The 18,975-nt window shown below is 45.1% G+C and overlaps 1 protein-coding gene across 3 annotated transcripts in view; it reads left to right on the forward strand.

Moving 5' to 3' along the window:
* GNGT1 (G protein subunit gamma transducin 1) overlaps positions 1-1,524 on the forward strand; it is a 56,780-nt gene extending 55,256 nt beyond the window's left edge. For 2 of the 3 annotated variants that reach the window (XM_040433141.1, XM_040433142.1), the window contains exon 3: positions 1,089-1,521. In XM_040433141.1, the coding sequence (XP_040289075.1) occupies positions 1,089-1,214 (126 nt within the window). In that variant the 3' untranslated portion in view covers positions 1,215-1,521. Of the gene's footprint in view, positions 1-1,088 lie in introns of all 3 variants that reach the window. The other variant, XM_040433140.1, reaches the window with a different exon arrangement.
* Positions 1,525-18,975: the final 17,451 nt, after the last annotated feature.

Consider the following 18,975-nt stretch of genomic DNA (forward strand, 5'->3'; position numbering starts at 1 on the left):
ATAGATAATAGATAGATAGATAGATAGATAGATAGATATTTGCTTATAGTTTGGAGGTCAAGAGAAATATAAGACCTCCTTTACGCTTCAGATGATTACTGATATAATAGTATATAGTGTGGATTATGACAGTCATACCTACAATCCTATTACTGTAAAAACTCAATCCTCATCCTCTTTTTGACATACGTTTCATAAAATAAACCAGGTCACACAGGAAAAGTGGCAGCGGGCTCCTCTGATACATTGTATCTCCTGCTATTGCTGTAGTTGTTATCTCTTACCAAGTGGCCTGGATGCATCTATAGATATCTAGAATGAATTCTCACAAATAACCCAGCCATAGACCTGAGCATTGATCCTTAACCCCCTACTGCAAAGGACTTTGATGCAAAGATGATTTGCTATATTCCACCATGGGAAGTTGTTCAGTAAGACTGAATTGGATTGATAGACAAGGTGTCCAGGAAGCTGAGATATGGGAAGCTGTTAGGTAGAGGCTACAAACTGGAGAACTGGTAGACACAAGGGCCTATGTCATAACATTTACCATAGACACTTATATTATCCATTCAAACACCACTCATTATATTCACTGCAAAAATTAAGACATCTCAAAATCTCAGTCTACTCATACACTGAACATTCAGGGTTCTCCGAAGTTCACATCAATATTAAAGAACCTGTGACTGTAGGTGTCCAGGAAAATGGATTTAGGGAGTTATGAGGTAGAGACTACAAAGTGGAGAACTTGTAAATATTAGGAGTCCACTAGATTAAAACAAAAAGTGATTTATTTATTTTTTGGCCCCGTTTGTACCCCCAGTTGACCATGAGACCTCCAGTTTTAAGACTATGAAACACAACTCACATATTTAGCTTCCCGGACCACTGTAAGTGTCAAATAGGGAAGGTCACCAAAGGGACATCTGAATTTCTGGTGAAGTTACGCTTTCATTATTAGCTGCTTGTGAAATTAATTGAGACGGAAACTTCTTGAAATTATAAGATTTGTGAAAATGACAACTTTAGGAGGACATTCCTACATCCATCTGACCTTGAGTATCTTTTTTTTTTTTCTTACCAAGGTTTCCAAAATGTGTGAAGAAATCAAGACTTATATTGAAGGCAATTCTGGAGAAGACCCCCTTGTAAAGGGAATTCCAGAGGACAAAAACCCATTCAAGGAGAAAGGTGGTTGTGTCATTGCCTAAGTACCTTTAGGACTGTTTTCTTCAGTCAAGCAACGGTGTAGATGTCTTTCTTGGCTCTCCTGGCACATGTATACAACCCAGTGCTACACTGTGTGGAAACTGGATGAAGGACTTTATTTAATTTCCTACTGCACTCTGCGAGAACTAGCATCAACCTTGGGCTTTCCGCTCACAAAGAATGTCTTGAAATATACTGTAAAGTCTAACTTGACCCTGAGTATAACATGTTGCTAATGGGTTGCACTAGGGTTGCACTGTTTTAATAAAAGATGTGTCTGTAAAGCTAATTATTTACTTTTATTCTAGAATAAAAACTTAATAATGGTGTGGTTCTTACTGGTGAATAAGAGCATGAGAAAAATCTAAGATTTGTTAGATAGCAGGACCCCCATCTCATAACCTGAAGCACCAAGTTGATATTAGCATTACATTGATGGCCCATTGATTATTAAGGAAACTGTCATAAAGACGTTCTACACCTTGGACATTCTCTACCTATTAGGAAAATCCCTTGACTATAGGGTGATCACAAAATGTCCCCCTGCTGGGATGCCGATCAGTTACAATTGCAAGAAAATGTAAGTGGATCCTTCAGAATTCATAGAAACATATAAGAACCATTTGGCCCATCTAGTAGGCCCAATATACTGAGTACTATGGATAGCCCCTGGCCCTATCTTATATGAAGGATGGCCTTATGCCTATCCCATGCATGCTTAAACTCCTTCACTGTATTTGCAGCTACCACTTCTGCAGGAAGTCTATTCCATGCATCCACTACTCTCTCAGTAAAGTAATACTTCCTGATATTACTTTTAAATGGATGGATTTATACATTGATTACTAATAAAATGTGGTCTGGTGCTTAGTCCATTGAATTAAGAGAATTAAGCCACCCAAGTAAATCAACTACAGAATGGTTAAAAACAAGAAGATTTGTGTTTTGGAATGACTAATTGAGATTTCTGTCGGTAACCCTATGGAGATGCCGTGGCATGGACTGAAGAGGGATTTACATGCAAGGCATTTGAGGGATATTGATGGACTGAACACATTGGCAGGGAGGAATGGTACAACATTTCTCCTCAACTTTGTGCAAATCTTATTTTCAGCTACAGGAAACATTTGTGGAGGTTAAGGGGGATCTACAGTTTATTAAAATCTATCCATTTGTAACCGTTCTCCACTCTGGCCAAGAAATGATGTTCCTAAACAGAGGTCCTCCTTCTTTTAATTTAGGATTCCCCAATAGGGTGTATAAAAAAAGGTTTTTCTTGATTGGACAAACCCTTTAAATTTCCACTTTCATAGCACTGGAGGAGATTTGAACACTTGCTGGCGATTCCTCCAAGATCAAAGCAGAAGCCATGTGGTCAGCCTATCTCTAACGTACACTTCTCAAAATAAGGGGTTGTCCGTAGATTTAGACAATTCCATCTTCTGAGCTCTCTGTGGGCATTCTGAATTGATAGGGGGTCCTGCCCAGTTTAGGACCCACCTCTGCAGCTTAAGAAGACAGTTACTGGACATCAGTTTCCCTGCTGTGACATGTTGCATTACATACACTCAGAGGCAGTAATCCTGTCCATAGCTCGTCCTGCGCTCAGCTGTGATGTGGATACAATTGTATCCAGTGTAGACAATGCTCTGTGACTCCAGACTGATACATTGTAACTCGGAGAGACATTGGTGCAGCTGCTGCTTATGTTCTTGGCTCACAGAGTATTTTCTAGACTGGATACAAATGTATCACTTCTCAGCTGAGAGCAGGACCAGCTACAGTGGGGGAAATAATTATTTGACCCCTCACTGATTTTGTAAGTTTGTCCAATGACAAAGAAATGAAAAGTCTCAGAACAGTATCATTTCAATGGTAGGTTTATTGTAACAGTGGCAGATAGCACATCAAAAGGAAAATCGAAAAAATAACTTCAAATAAAAGATAGCAACTGATTTGCATTTCATTGAGTGAAATAAGTATTTGAACCCCTACCAACCATTAAGAGTTCTGGCTCCCACAGAGTGGTTAGACACTTCTACTCAATTAGTCACCTTCATTAAGGACACCTGTCTTAACTAGTCACCTGTATAAAAGACACCTGTCCACAGAATCAATCAATCAAGCAGACTCCAAACTCTCCAACATGGGAAAGACCAAAGAGCTGTCCAAGGATGTCAGAGACAAAATTGTAGACCTGCACAAGGCTGGAATGGGCTACAAAACCATTAGCAAGAAGCTGGGAGAGAAGGTGACAACTGTTGGTGCGATTGTTCGAAAATGGAAGGAGCACAAAATGACCATCAATCGACCTCGCTCTGGGGCTCCACGCAAGATCTCACCTCGTGGGGTGTCAATGGTTCTGAGAAAGGTGAAAAAGCATCCTAGAACTACACGGGAGGAGTTAGTTAATGACCTCAAATTAGCAGGGACCACAGTCACCAAGAAAACCATTGGAAACACATTACACCGCAATGGATTAAAATCCTGCAGGGCTCGCAAGGTCCCCCTGCTCAGGAAGGCACATGTGCAGGCCTGTCTGAAGTTTGCCAATGAACACCTGAATGATTCAGAGAGTGACTGGGAGAAGGTGCTGTGGTCTGATGAGACCAAAATAGAGCTCTTTGGCATTAACTCAACTCGCTGTGTTTGGAGGAAGAAAAATGCTGCCTATGACCCCCAAAACACCGTCCCCACCGTCAAGCATGGGGGTGGAAACATTTTGCTTTGGGGGTGTTTTTCTGCTAAGGGCACAGGACAACTTATTCGCATAAACGGGAAAATGGACGGAGCCATGTATCGTGAAATCCTGAGCGACAACCTCCTTCCCTCTGCCAGGAAACTGAAAATGGGTCGTGGATGGGTGTTCCAGCACGACAATGACCCAAAACATACAGCAAAGGCAACAAAGGAGTGGCTCAAGAAGAAGCACATTAAGGTCATGGAGTGGCCTAGTCAGTCTCCGGACCTTAATCCAATCGAAAACCTATGGAGGGAGCTCAAGCTCAGAGTTGCACAGAGACAGCCTCGAAACCTTAGGGATTTAGAGATGATCTGCAAAGAGGAGTGGACCAACATTCCTCCTAAAATGTGCGCAAACTTGGTCATCAATTACAAGAAACGTTTGACCTCTGTGCTTGCAAACAAGGGTTTTTCCACCAAGTATTAAGTCTTTTTTTGTTAGAGGGTTCAAATACTTATTTCACTCAATGAAATGCAAATCAGTTGCTATCTTTTATTTAAAGTTATTTTTTCGATTTTCCTTTTGATGTGCTATCTGCCACTGTTACAATAAACCTACCATTGAAATGATACTGTTCTGAGACTTTTCATTTCTTTGTCATTGGACAAACTTACAAAATCAGTGAGGGGTCAAATAATTATTTCCCCCACTGTATGCACAGGTTTACTGCCTCTGAATGTAGACGAAAGTGTTCTCATTCACTGACGGAAAACACAAAATAGCGAAGAAATAAAAGAAAATCAAAGTATATCAGAAATTTGTAGAAGTTTTCATTTATACAGTAATTTAGATTTATTAGCTGGAAAATACCGTTAAAGGGGCCATCATTAAATGTCATTTTAATATAATTCAGCATTAAAAAAACTAGTTACTTTTGTAATTTACTGTCTGTTACAATCATGGGCCAAATGTGAGATATTCTCTTTACTTTATTATAACGGCACCCCTTGTTGTTTAATCTGCATAGTAATTTCCACCTACTCAAGTGGTCGCACATGCTCAGTTCCATCCTTTAGCTGTTACTAGTGTGGGTATTCGCTCTGGTAGACAGGATGTGCGGACACAGTACAGAGGCAAATTACCAGTTCTTAAATCAAACTTCCGTGTTTATTCACACATAAAGCAAAAACAAAACGTCACTTTGCAGTCTTGGTGATAGTTCACACACAATGGAAAGTCCACATAGCAGAAACCACCTTGTTGGCAGTTCTGTCTCCAGCAGTCCATAGCAGGCTTTTTAGGGGACCCGTTTCCCTTACAGACGGGTTTCAGCCCTCCAGCACGGCACAAGCCTCAGATCCCAGCACACAGACCTCCTGAGCTCCACTGTCAGACTGAGGTAATCCTCCTCACCTGGCAATGCTGACTGGCTTTTAGGCCTGGCAAAACCCGGCCTGTAACATGGGGAGTAGTCACCCACCCAGCTCTTTGACTACTCCCAGTAAGAGCCGTCCCGGATCAGCTATACAGCCATACTAAGTATTAAGGTGTCAAACAGCAACTGCTGCTGACACATAATAGCCGTCTCTTACTCCACCGAGGCCAGGAACCTCGGTGACACGTACCTATCACCCACGATGATTCCTTGCACCTTCTTACACTAGCCATATCCGCTGTTAGAAGCTGTAACGGTTACAGGGAGAGAGATTCAGCAGAAAGAAGATGTGATAGGTAGGGAGCTGCAGCGTAAAGGAGGCGCCTCCTGAGCTGTAATAGGGAGAGCTGCAGCAGAAAGGACACACTTCTTGGGCAGCCAGTCTGAAGAGAATTTAACAGAGCAAATGGAGAAATGAATAGGTAGATCTATGGATCCATGTAAGGTACAGGGCTGGTTCAAGATTTATTAGAAAGAGGTTGGCATGTACTATATGATTTTCATGTTTTACATTAATCATGACATAACTCATTTAAGGGATTAATCCGGGGCTTTCTGAGCCTATACAATTGAGTCTGGCACTTCACTCATCTTATGTACACAAGTTTTATCTGTGGCTCTGATGATAGAGAAAGGACCACACATTAAGCCACTTGCCTCGCTGCTGATGTAACCCCTGCACAGCTGTCCTTCAGACTGCAGACACCACAACCCTGCAGTGTGTCTGTAGACATCCATTTCCTCCATTAAAGAATGTCTGAAGAATGGAGATGCAAATTTGCTGAGTCTGGGACCTTGTGATTCACTCTACTTGAGAAAGTCTAGTACATATCCCACAACATTCTGCTCTCCAATATCATTTGTGCTGACCTGTTGTATTTTCAGGATTCACTGCTCCCAGGTCTTCACGGTTTGATATATTTATGTCTGTGTCCTTTTCTTATCTCTTCTTAAAAAGTAAAAACATAGGTGTATGTGTAACCCCAATCTCATGCTTCCCAAGGTCATTTTCTCAAGGCTGCAGGAAGCTGAGATATGATGAATTATTTGATGAGGTCCTGGTGGTCATCCAAAACAGGCAAAATATAGTACATGAAAAAGGACACCAGGAAAACTTCATGCAATTGAGATAAGATCGAGAAAGTATAAAATGCTAGAGGTGGTTGATCAATGATCACACAACCAACGTGGTGCCCCCTTTATATTGGGTTCTGCAGCAAGATATATGTTGGGGCAGGGTCACATTAATACTGGGTGGCATTATTCCTTGCTACGATGCAGACTGCCCCTTGGCATGGTAGTGGTCATACAGATGCTGGATAATCTCCTCTGGTCATTCCAAGCTCTTTCATCTTGGACCCATAGTTTAGACAAGGTGGTTGTTGGCTGCTGTCCATGGGAGATCTGTGCTCCATCCAGACCCAGACATTCTCGATAGAGGAGAGATCTGGTGATGGAGCTGACCAGGGGAGCTGCCGGATACTCTGAAGAGCAAGTTGTGAGGTCAGGCATTATTTTGTTGAACGCTATGTCTCCTGAGTCAAAAAAGGCAGTAGGACTGTGGTTCCACCAGGTCCTGGACATTCAGAAGGCTGGTCAATGTTCTCTCCAAAAAATACCAGACAGGATCGGCGATGGTATCTAATGGCACCTAACATCATGACACCTGGTGTTGGTTCTTTGTGTCTCCACACTATGCATGATGGCAGTAGGCACTCTCCACTCTGATGTGGCTATCCTTAGTACCAAGGCAGAGCCTGCTATCCTCACTGAACACTACAGTTTGCTATTGATGGTCCCACCAGAGTTTTCAGGAGGTACTAAAAATGTTCAGGTGCCTAAAAAGACTCAAAACCCTTGTCAGGAGGAACTGAAGAAAACAATGCAACCACATACAAGTGTCCCAGCTGTGGCCTTCATTATATGGCCTCCATAATGCTCAGTATGTGCTTTGTGAATGGGAATCTACCCAAAATCCCACATGGTCTCCTAGGGATACCATTTGGAACCCTCCGTGATGTCTCTACTAGTCATTACTAGTAGTACCAAGGCAGAACCTGCTCTCATCACTGAACACCCTTGTGGCGAAACCAACCTCGCCACTGGGTTTTGGAGAGGCCTGTTTATCAGCCTCTTGCCTCAGGATTATGGCCCATACTAACTTTTAAACCCCTGAACCTATTCAAGTGAATTTTGGATAGGTTTGTCCCCAAGTTATACTGTTTAAATTGATGTAAGTTATATGTATGGCCAATGTAAACTCACAAAGTTGTAACAATTTATAATAAGTGTAACTTGTGAGCTTGGGAGGAATATGCTGGGTGTGTTTCTATTGTGCCATTGTCCCATTGTGTGTTTAAATGGTGATGTCTGTCCTGTTATATCCACATGTGTATTGGTGATTTCTCTTTGTCTTGAGAGATAATTGGATTACGCCTCGGGTGTCTCCAGGGCAGAGAGGAGGAAACCATGATGCATTGTGGGGATGTATTGTCTCTGTGTATCCTACAGTGTTGCATATCTGTCCTATGTCACAGTCTTCATTCTGGTCCCCTAGGGGCGTGTACACCAGATGGGCTTGGTTGTTTTATACCTCCCTGTGGGCGGACCTGTATTTGCAAACAACTGTAATAAAAACCAGGCTGGGTGTGCCAGCACCTCAGACCACTGCTTGACCCTCAACACGGAGCCTTGTCTCGTTATTGGGGGGATCCGCTGTATGCTGTTAGAGACTGATTGCCAGGAGTGTAAGCTGATTCCTGTTCGTCTGCTAGCAGCTATTCGTGAGGTTCCAGTTTGGAGTGCTATTTTGTATCCAGTTCGGGAGGTTGGTGTCCTGCAGTAGCTGTGCCTGTCTCTCAGAAAGGGGCATATCGCCTAAAACGGATTTTAACCCCTTGTCTGCTGAAACGGACCGTTACATTGGTGGCAAGCAGCGGGATCGTTCCCACAGCCAGAAGGACAGCTACAGGAGACACCATTTCTGTGGATTCTACAATTTAAGGACAACGCATGTCCCAGTACAGCGACCCTAAAAGCACCAGGATGGAACCAGCAGTGTTAGACGAGGAGGAGGACCTGGATGGCCGGGATGCATTAAGGAAAGGCATCTGGTACCAGGCCCTGGATAATGTACAATACCAGCGGGGTGAGAGTCTCCCCAGTGAAGAGCAGCGGTTGCAGAAGCAAGTAGCCCTGCGGATGCCCTTCCTGGGAGAGCAGCCCCTGGAGGAATGGGTGAAGGAACTAGAGCACCGGGTATGGCAGGAGCTATGGCTGGAGGATGCCTACCAGGCGCTTTGGTGGTATATGGCACAGTATATACCCTGGACAGCCGAACATGACAAACCAGAGGGAGAGGAGTTTGATGGTCCTGGCTTGTTATGGGAGTCCTTTGCAGAGCCTGACTTCGGGAGCCCTGCACAGTCCAGACTTCAGGACATTTTCTATGAGAGGGAGGCTAGGCATGAGTGGGATGACCCCCATGAGGTAGAGCAAGACCTGGCTCACCTAGCAACCCTGGAGTGGGAACTGGAGCAGGACTACCGAGATCTCTTCCACTCCATTGGGAAGGCTCAGCAGGACGGTAAGGTGACAGACCCAGATCCAGACCCATTCAGCTGGGCAGATATTGTAGAGTGTTACTGGGAAGGACCCCAGGTGGCCAGTAGAGATGGGACCGAGGTCTCTCCACCGGTCCTGCAGGGAATTGGGAGCCCAGTCTCCATTCCCCAGCGGCAGTGTGAAGTGCAGGGAGAGGAGAGCAGCGTCCTCCCTCCCCAGCGGCAGGCTGAGTTACAGGGGGCAGAGGTAGTTGTTCCTGCCCCCCAGCAGCAGCATGATTTTTTGGGAATTGGGAGCCCAGTCTCCATTCCCCAGCGGCAGAGTGTCTAGCAGGGAATAGAGAGCCCAGTCTCCTTTCCCCAGCAGCAGGACACTGTATTGGGAGCGGAGACGGTTGGTCGCCCTCCCCAGCGGCTGGAAGTATGTATGGGAGAGGAGCTCGTTACCCCCTCTCCCCAGCAGCAGCTTAACACACCAGGGGGAGACAGTAAGCCCCACAACAGTGCAGATGGGACCGTGGTCTCTGCACTTACAGCACAGGGGGTAGAGACAGTCGGTCTCCCCCTCCAACAACCAGACTCTAAGCCAGGGAGCAACACAGAGACCGGGAGTACCAGCTTCCAACATAACCTTGGTGGACTCACTGGACAGAGACAGGCTACCAAATGCAACAGGTCCAGTATTGGGTTGTGGGTGGGCTGCCAGACTAACTCAGGTACCGACCGGCGTGAGGTCAGGTATCTGGTTAGTCTTCCCTGGGGGGGGGGGGGGGAGATGTGTGGCGAAACCAACCTCGCCACTGGGTTTTGGAGAGGCCTGTTTATCAGCCTCTTGCCTCAGGATTATGGCCCATACTAACTTTTAAACCCCTGAACCTATTCAAGTGAATTTTGGATAGGTTTGTCCCCAGGTTATACTGTTTAAATTGATGTAAGTTATATGTATGGCCAATGTAAACTCACAAAGTTGTAACAATTTATAATAAGTGTAACTTGTCAGCTTGGGAGGAATATGCTGGGTGTGTTTCTATTGTGCCATTGCCCCATTGTGTGTTTAAATGGTGATGTCTGTCCTGTTATTTCCACATGTTTATTGGTGATTTCTCTTTGTCTTGAGAGATAATTGGATTACGCCTCGGGTGTCTCCAGGGCAGAGAGGAGGAAACCATGATGCATTGTGGGGATGTATTGTCTCTGTGTATCCTACAGTGTTGCATATCTGTCCTATGTCACAGTCTTCATTCTGGTCCCCTAGGGGCGTGTACACCAGATGGGCTTGGTTGTTTTATACCTCCCTGTGGGCGGACCTGTATTTGCAAACAACTGTAATAAAAACCAGGCTGGGTGTGCCAGCACCTCAGACCACTGCTTGACCCTCAACATGGAGCCTTGTCTCGTTATTGGGGGGATCCGCTGTATGCTGTTAGAGACTGATTGCCAGGAGTGTAAGCTGATTCCTGTTCGTCTGCTAGCAGCTATTCATGAGGTTCCAGTTTGGAGTGCTATTTTGTATCCAGTTCGGGAGGTTGGTGTCCTGCAGTAGCTGTGCCTGTCTCTCAGAAAGGGGCATATCGCCTAAAACGGATTTTAACCCCTTGTCTGCTGAAACGGTCTGTTACAACCCTAGTTTGCCATCGACGGCCACCCTCTGTGATGCTCAGTGTGTGCTTGGAATTTTGTAGGTAACTGGACTAAAGGTTGTAAAATCTACCTAGGATCCTATTGTGTTCTCCTAGGGATCCCATTCCAATCTTGGCAGGTCTATGTAGGAACAAAATAGATTTTAGGCACTTTTGGTGATTTTATAGGAATTTCTTTCAAAAATAAATAAATCCCACCATTTTTTATATTTAGTCCCTAGAGATGTACACCTTCATCCACTGAGCATTTCATCTCCATTTGACACTCACAAGTGGGATCATCTCACAGTTTCCTCTATGTATCGCTGTCACCCAGCTTTTCTTCATTCACTTTTTATATAATTCTGTAACCATTCCTCATTCACCCACTTCCAGATGATCAGATCTGCATTATTCTCTAGCTGAGTTAACCCTATATTCTCTTTTTAGTCGTAGGCCAAGTTTCACTACCAATTTCTGAGATCTGTCCAGCGCCGGAGAACTCAATACCACCGGGTGACAACCAGGATGGGGAGTAACCAGGGTAGCAAATGTGTGAACAGTGTCGTCTGCACCATGTCCAGGGGCGTAACTATAACCATAGAAGCCATAGCAATTGTTGTGGGGCCCAGAGGTTGGGTAGGACCAGTCAGGGGCATGGATATTTTACCTTTTTGTTGGGAATAACAATTTTGTGGCTTTTTGCTATAATGTGGGTTTTTTGATATGTGCTCCTATTATAAATAAGTTTAATTATTGCTAGTGGCACTGCTGTTTTAATTTTCTTACACTAGCTGGTGGGGGCCCCTTTTCATTTTGCTATGAGACCCTATGAATTAACCCTTGACCATACCATTCACAATTCAAACGCTGCAACTTCAACATCCAATAATGGATGTTACCATCATTGTTCACTAGATGATTCTTCTCCGTTCTTATGGACGAATTATTCTCTCTTAGGTAGAGTTACTATGTCCATCGTCCATTACTGCAGACCGATCAGTTGTATCCGTCAAGTTCACACTGTAACTTTCTTCCTGCTTTATTGCAGCAGAATGCTTCTTTATAGTTAAAGGGGTTATCCAAACTATAAAACATGTTCCTCAATGCCCGGGCCCCTCATATAGATCATACTTACCCTGCATCACGGGTGACGCTAGGGAGGCTCATCCCCGTCACGGCCTGCTATTGGTTGCTCCCCCCATTGCTGGATGTTTTGATCCGTGTGGCAGAGAGATGCAGTGGGGACCAGGAATGATGCAGATGTCGAGGAGTGGGGGGCCCAGGGATTGGGGGCATGTTTTATAGTTTGGATAAGCCCTTTCAACTTTTAGCAAACTGGTTGACGTCTAGAATTGTGCTAAAGACATAGGGCTTAAAGGGGTTGTCTCACTTCAGCAATTGGCATTTATCATGTAGAGAAAGGTAATACAAGGCACTTACAATATAACTTTCACAGGGTAATAACTGAGGGATTTATCATTGCTCCTTGGTCCATTGATGATATCTTTTCCCTTCTCCTCTTATGCTAGTTATTTTTCCAGACACCGACACATTTCAAGATACTGCAGCATCTACGTCTGAAGATCCCTCTAATTCCTCTATAACATCCATTGAAAAACCATCTGATTGAGCAGTGACCCAGAGGATCACTGCAAAGGGTTAATTTAATGGTACAGAGTTTTTTTTTTTTTGTTAAATTACTTATTCCATTAAGCACTATATATCCTAAATGGTTATGTACGGGTAACACATAGTTAACAATGGCAACTTTGGTCCAGTTTCCTGGGGTGATGGGCTGGTCCCTTACTCTGGTTAGTGTGTCTAGTCATCAGAACTAGAGGAAGGGTGTGTGTTTTCCTCAAAAACTAGGTCTGCATCCACCCTCCTGACTTGCATCCATCTAATTAGCATCAGGGACACCCTGCCTAATACCAGGCAGGAGCCTCAGAAAGTCCAGTGTGTGCCCAGAGGGGAAAAAGGGTGCACCTTCCATTCAGTGCATGGCTCCAGGGAGCACTGGAGTGAAGACAGTCACCAGCGCCACAACTACCACTCCCATTTTTCTCCGGCTCTCCCCCTGCACTCAGTAGGGAGGACTTAGTTTCCATGAAATGAATGCATCTAAAGGAGTACCTCCTGGGGCAAAGAAATGCCAACCGAGAGGTGGCTGCAAGGATCAAAGGAGGAGGGAAAAAGATATCTACAATGGGCCAGAGGTAACAAACAGGAGTCCCTCAGTTCTTATCTTGTCAAGTTATATTCGTTAAGAAGTCCAATCGGCATTGTTGAGCAACAGATTGCGGGTTTTTGTTTTACCCTGTCTATGATGTCTTTAAAGAGGAGCTGCCCCCTCTCCTGACCCCTGTTTTGCCCCCTCTCCTGACCCCTGTTTTGCCCCCTCTCCTGACCCCTGTTTTTCCCCCTCTCCGGATGCCTGTTTTGCCCCCTCTCCTGACCCCTGTTTTGCCCCCTCTGCTGACCCCTGTTTTGCCCCCTCTGCTGACCCCTGTTTTGCCCCCTCTCCTGACCCTGTTTTGCCCCCTCTCCTGACGCCTGTTTTGCCCCCTCTCCTGACCCCTGTTTTGCCCCCTCTCCTGACCCCTGTTTTGCCCCCTCTCCTGACCCCTGTTTTGCCCCCTCTCCGGACGCCTGTTTTGCCCCCTCTCCTGACGCCTGTTTTAGTGACTACTTTAATTCCCCATCTAGTAATAATTCTGGAGTATCTATTCCTATGACTCTATGCTGTGCCCCTTCCTTTACATATTTCCAGTAGGGGGGGTGTCTCTGAATACTCTGTCGCTAGCCAATCAGCGCTGCACGACCCCAACTGGTAACACCCAGATGGACCTTTATTGCAGACTGTGATAAATCAGATCCCGTGGCCTAGGCGCAGATCAGTCCCATTAATAGTGAATGGGGCAGAGCTGCAATAGTAAACACAGCCACTATCCGATGGACGGCGCTGTGCTAGGTAAGCTGCGAGGAGGACGTGAGGCTCACGGGAGCTGAACAGAACAGCTTATCGGCTGCGGTCCCGGGTGTCAGACCCCCGCCAGTCTGATATTGATCAATTGATCAATATCAGAAACTCGGAAAACCCCTTTAAATGCAGAATTATAGAAGAAAGTGAAGGAAGAAAAGCTGGGTGACAGCGACACATAGAGGAAACTGTGGGCTGATCCAACCGGTGAGTGTCAAATGGAGTTGAAACTGTCATTGGGAGGAGGTGCACATCTTGGAGGCTAAATATCAAAATTGTGCGATTTTTATATGGGGAAAATCCTATAACATCTATTTTTCATTCGTTACCAAAACTGCCTAAAAATCTGTTTCCTCCCCCACATACAACTATAATGGCTGGGGTAGGATGCATAGGAGAACACGTAGGATTCTGGGTAGATTTTTATTTACAACTCAGTTAGATACGAGATACTAAGAACATTATGGAGGCCACAGAGTGCAGGGTACCGCTGGGCCTCTTGAGTGCAGGTAGTGCCTACAGTTCAGAGCTCAAGGAGCTTTTATCGATAGGAATTTCTTTTGAGACTGTCCCCCTCGCTTGCAAAAACAAACATGGATCAATGGGGGGATCAGTATGTATCTACTACTGGTCATTGTGTCGTTTCATCTATGAGGCGGTGCGAACGTTTCATAGATGACGTTTTTGTAAGTTTTACGCCCAGCTGAGTATTTCCATCCCAGAGGTTAGATTGTCAGGAGTGGGACGCAGGGCACATGTCAACCCCTATAGAAAAGAAATAGAGGGCAATTCTACCTTCTTTAGGTAGCAACAAGTACAAATCTCAGCACCACTCCAGTAAATAAAACATTCACCTTTATTGATAGACTTGTATGAAATCAACTTCACAGCACAAAAGCATAAAAGCATGACTATCCAGCTAATGCGTTTCGGAACATGTCTTGTTCCCTACTCATAACCTGATAGTGTATATATATACCTGCCCCACTCCAGTCTACTTCTCTCTTCCACAAGTGTTACAATCATTAAAGCTAGACATGAAACCAAAAACCATCTAATGATGTAACAGGGGCATTGCTAGGACCTCAGAAGATCGGGCACCACTGTGAGAGGAGCTGAGTCACATTATCCTTGTAAATTCCAACCTCTTGGCTCCTTCATGTCATCCATATCACATAGTTAACAACATACCCTACGTGGAGTGGGATGTCTGAGGAGGAACGGGACAGCACTAGACATATTTAGGTTGGAATCACAGAGATGATATGCTGGGATAGAGGATAGAGGGGACCCGGAGGGGGGTCTAAAGGGCAAGCTACTTGAACGGGGACATAGAGGATAATGAACTGAATGGGAACACAGGAACACAACAAGAGGAGGTGATGGATGGGGCAATAGGGGCAGAAGAAAGTTCCTTAGTTATAGACGATAGGTCAATGATCCAAAAATAATTGTATAGAATAACTCCTAATTTTAACCCCTTGTATTCAGGTAGCAGTAAGAAAGGCAACGATGCTGTGCGCTCAGGTGTGTGTTTTCCAGGACGGATTAGTACCTGTGTTCCGGTAAGACTTTCTTGCAGTTGCCTTTACTTTTCAGATTGCTGAAGGATCGTCTCCTTAAATAATCGTAGAGTTAAAATCGCATGGCCATGCTTCAGTTACTTGTGGTAGTTAATAGACAACTTAGGGATATCAACACCTATGCTCCCCTCACCTCAGACCCCACCTCCAAGTACCAACAACAACTTAGAACATTATTGTGGAAGTATGTTGACAGAGGTTTTCTGACTAAGCGCATGGCCGAGAAGCTCTATCCCCAGTTCCCTATTAAACCTGTGTGGTACATAGTACCCAAGGTCCATAAATCGCTGGTAAACCCACCTGGACGCCCCATAGTGTCAGGGAACGGTTCTTTGACCGAATCTCTGTCCCAATATCTGGATTGGATGTTGCGCCCATTGTTGAAAGGGGTCCCTTCCTATTTGGAGGATACTACCGATTTTTTGGAGGCCTTGAAAGATATACAATGGCAGGATGGTTTCTATTTAGCTGCGATGGATGTGGAGAGTCTGTACACCAGGATTCCACAGGAACTGGGGATAGAGACAATTCGGGATATCTTGCGCAAAATTAACAAGAGTGACGAATATGTTGATTTTGTCACGAAATCCCTCTCATTCATACTGACACATAATGCTTTTACCTTTAACCAGGAATGGTTCAAACAATAGACAGGCACATCAATGGGGACACCTGTCTCATGCACCCTTGCTAATTTATTTTTAGCCATTTTTGAAGAGAGGTACATTTACACTGTCCAGAATCCATTCATTCGATATATCAAAGTCTTTCTCCGATATATCGATGATATATTTATTGTCTGGACAGGCGATAAACATATGTTTAGTGCATTCGTGGAATACCGTATTTTTCGCCCTATAAGACGCACCGGCCCATAAGACGCACCTAGGTTTTTGAGGAGGAAAATAAGAAAAAAAATATTTTTAACCAAAAGGTGTGCTTTTGGTGGGTTTTGAACTAATTGTGGTCTGTGGATGGCGCACTGTTATGGGTGATCTGTGGATGGCGCACTGTTATGGGGGATCTGTGGGTGGCGCACTGTTATGGGGGATCTGTGGGTGGCGCACTGTTATGGGGGATCTGTGGGTGGCGCACTGTTATGGGGGATCTGTGGGTGACTCACTGTTATGGGGGATCTGTGGGTGACACACTGTTATGGGGGATCTGTGGGTGACGCACTGTTATGGGGGATCTGTGGGTGACGCACTGTTATGGGGGATCTGTGGGTGACACTTATGGGGGATCTGTGGGTGACACTTATGGGGGATCTGTGGGTGACACTTATGGGGGATCTGTGGGTGACACTTATGAGGGATCTGTGGGTGGCTCTTATTGGGGTCTCTGGATGGCACTGTTATGGGGATCTGTGTATGACAGTTATGGGGGGGGATCTGTATTATGCTATGTGTCATCCACAGATCCCCTCCATAAGTGTCCCTGTAGTGAATGACCCTCAATACAGGGGCTGGGGGCCGGCATCTGCTTTTATAATGACAGCGGGGCCCGTGCAGTGACTGTATTCTACTACACGGGCCCCGCTCACTGTATAATCGTATCTCTAATAGTTAATTGTTATGTATATAATCGGGTAATCAGCGCCTGTATTACTTACAACTACAAGCACTCGGTAGCAGAGAGGAGGGAGGAGGCAGGCCGGGAGGACGGGCGCTGGCAGCGTGAGTCACTACGTCATGCGCTGAAGCTGCCTGCTTCATTCATAAAGTGGGCGGCGCAGGCGCGTGACGTACTGACTCAGGCTGCCAGCACCCGTCCTCCCGGCCTGCCTCCTCCCTCCTCTCTGCTACCGAGCGCTTGTAGTTGTAAGTAATACAGGCGCTGATTACCCGATTATATACATAACAATTAACTATTAGAGATACGATTATACAGCGAGCGGGGCCCGTGTAGTAGAATACAGTCACTGCACGGGCCCCGCTGTCATTATAAAAGCAGATGCCGTCCCCCAGCCCCTCCTCCCTCACAGATGATACACCCGCCGCGCGGCATCGCGGCGGATGTATCATTGAAAATTCAGCAAAATCAGCAGCATTCGCCCCATTAGACGCACTGCTATTTCCCCCCCACTTTGGGAGAGGGGGGGGAAAGTGCGTCTTATAGGGCGAAAAATACGGTATCTGAATCAAGCGAATAATATGAATATGCGGTTCATCAGCACAGTCAGTGCGGAGGAACTGGATTTTCTTGATGTCAAGGTAAGGGTTCAGGATGGGCAGCTAAACCCCACCATCCACAGAAAAGCTACATCCACTAATTACATTATATGAGTTATCACCCACCGCACATCAAAACCGCAATTCCATACGGCCAATTCATGCGCCTTGCCAGAATTGTGAAAGATGACGCTGAGTTTAGAGAGCAATGTGTGGACATGAAGAGACAATTTTTACAGAGGGGTTACCCGGAGAAGATAGTAGATAACGCATATTTGAGGTGTATACACAGGAGAGAGATTCTGGGTAGAGACATCAACACAAAAAAGAAAAAGAGGAGACAACGAGATAATGACGGCGAGCGCAGAGCAGTGCTCACATTCGACTTTTCCCCAATGGCTTCAACCATCAAAACAGTGATTAAACAACTGGCAGATGCTGCAGAGGGACGCTTCCCTGGCAGCTATAGTAGACAATCCCCCAATTGTCAGTTTTCGCAGAGGTAAGACTATAGGAGATGCCATTGTTAGGAGCAACCTCCCCAGTCCAGTTGATAACTGGCTGGGCAGGAGTGCTCCCAGAGGAAACTTTGCATGTGGACACAAGCAGAAATACCTGCAGCTGGGACATGTAGGACATTTAGGACATGTAGGACATTTAGGACATGTAGGACATTTAGGACATTTAGGACATGTAGGTCATGTAGGACATGTAGGACATATAGGACATGTAGGACATATAGGACATGTAGGACATTTAGGACATTTAGGACACGTAGAACATGTAGGACATGTAGGACATGTAGTTAAACAATTTATACACTGTAAGACCCAATATGTTGTATATGCGATTCTGTGCCCATGCGGGAGGTTTTACATTGGTAAGACACACAGGTGTCTATATGTACGCTTTAGGGAACACAAAAAATCTATCACTACCAGAAATGGAGCAACCAAATTAATTGAGCATATACATAATGAACATGCGGGGAACAGTGACATTTTGAAATGTGCGGGTATTGAAGTTGTCCACACCCCCATTAGAGGGGGGGGGGGGGGACAGAAAATGTATTCTCCTGCAGCGAGAAGCAGCTTGGATAATCGGAACTCAAGCCATGGGCCCTCTAGGGTTAAATGACAAGAATGACTTAGCTGTTTTCATCTGATTGGTTTTAACACACATGTTTTTTTATACCACATTAATTGTAACAAGTGACGTGTATGAGATGACCCCCTCCTCCTCCACGTCACAGGAGGCTTGACAAAGCGCAACACAGCGCGAAACAGCTGTAGCCTATCCATTCACCTGTGTTCTGTCCGCGTCCACTATGTGTACCAAGGAATAAACTGCAAACAGCAACTTTGTGACCAGTGGTGAGTGCCGCGGTGCTTTCTTTCTTATGCTATCATACCCTGTATTATCAACATTAAATAGTGCGCCTGCTCCATGGTGGTTTGAGTGCTTACCTAATAAGATCAATTTGTCTAGTGTGTATGTATTGAATAGGATGATTAAATTTCAAGTTCAAGCACCTATTCATAGTCATAGGGGGTCACCCTATAATTTCCTTCTTATAGTAGTTATATTCTTGTACATAGGAGCAGTATTATAGTAGTTATATTCTTGTACATAGGAGGCAGTATTATAGTAGTTAAATTCTTGTACGTAGGAGGCAGTATTATAGTAGTAATATTCTTGTACATAGGAGGCAGTATTATGGTAGTTA

The sequence above is a fragment of the Bufo bufo genome, chromosome 5 (assembly GCF_905171765.1).
Source record: "Bufo bufo chromosome 5, aBufBuf1.1, whole genome shotgun sequence".
Lineage (NCBI taxonomy): Eukaryota > Metazoa > Chordata > Amphibia > Anura > Bufonidae > Bufo > Bufo bufo.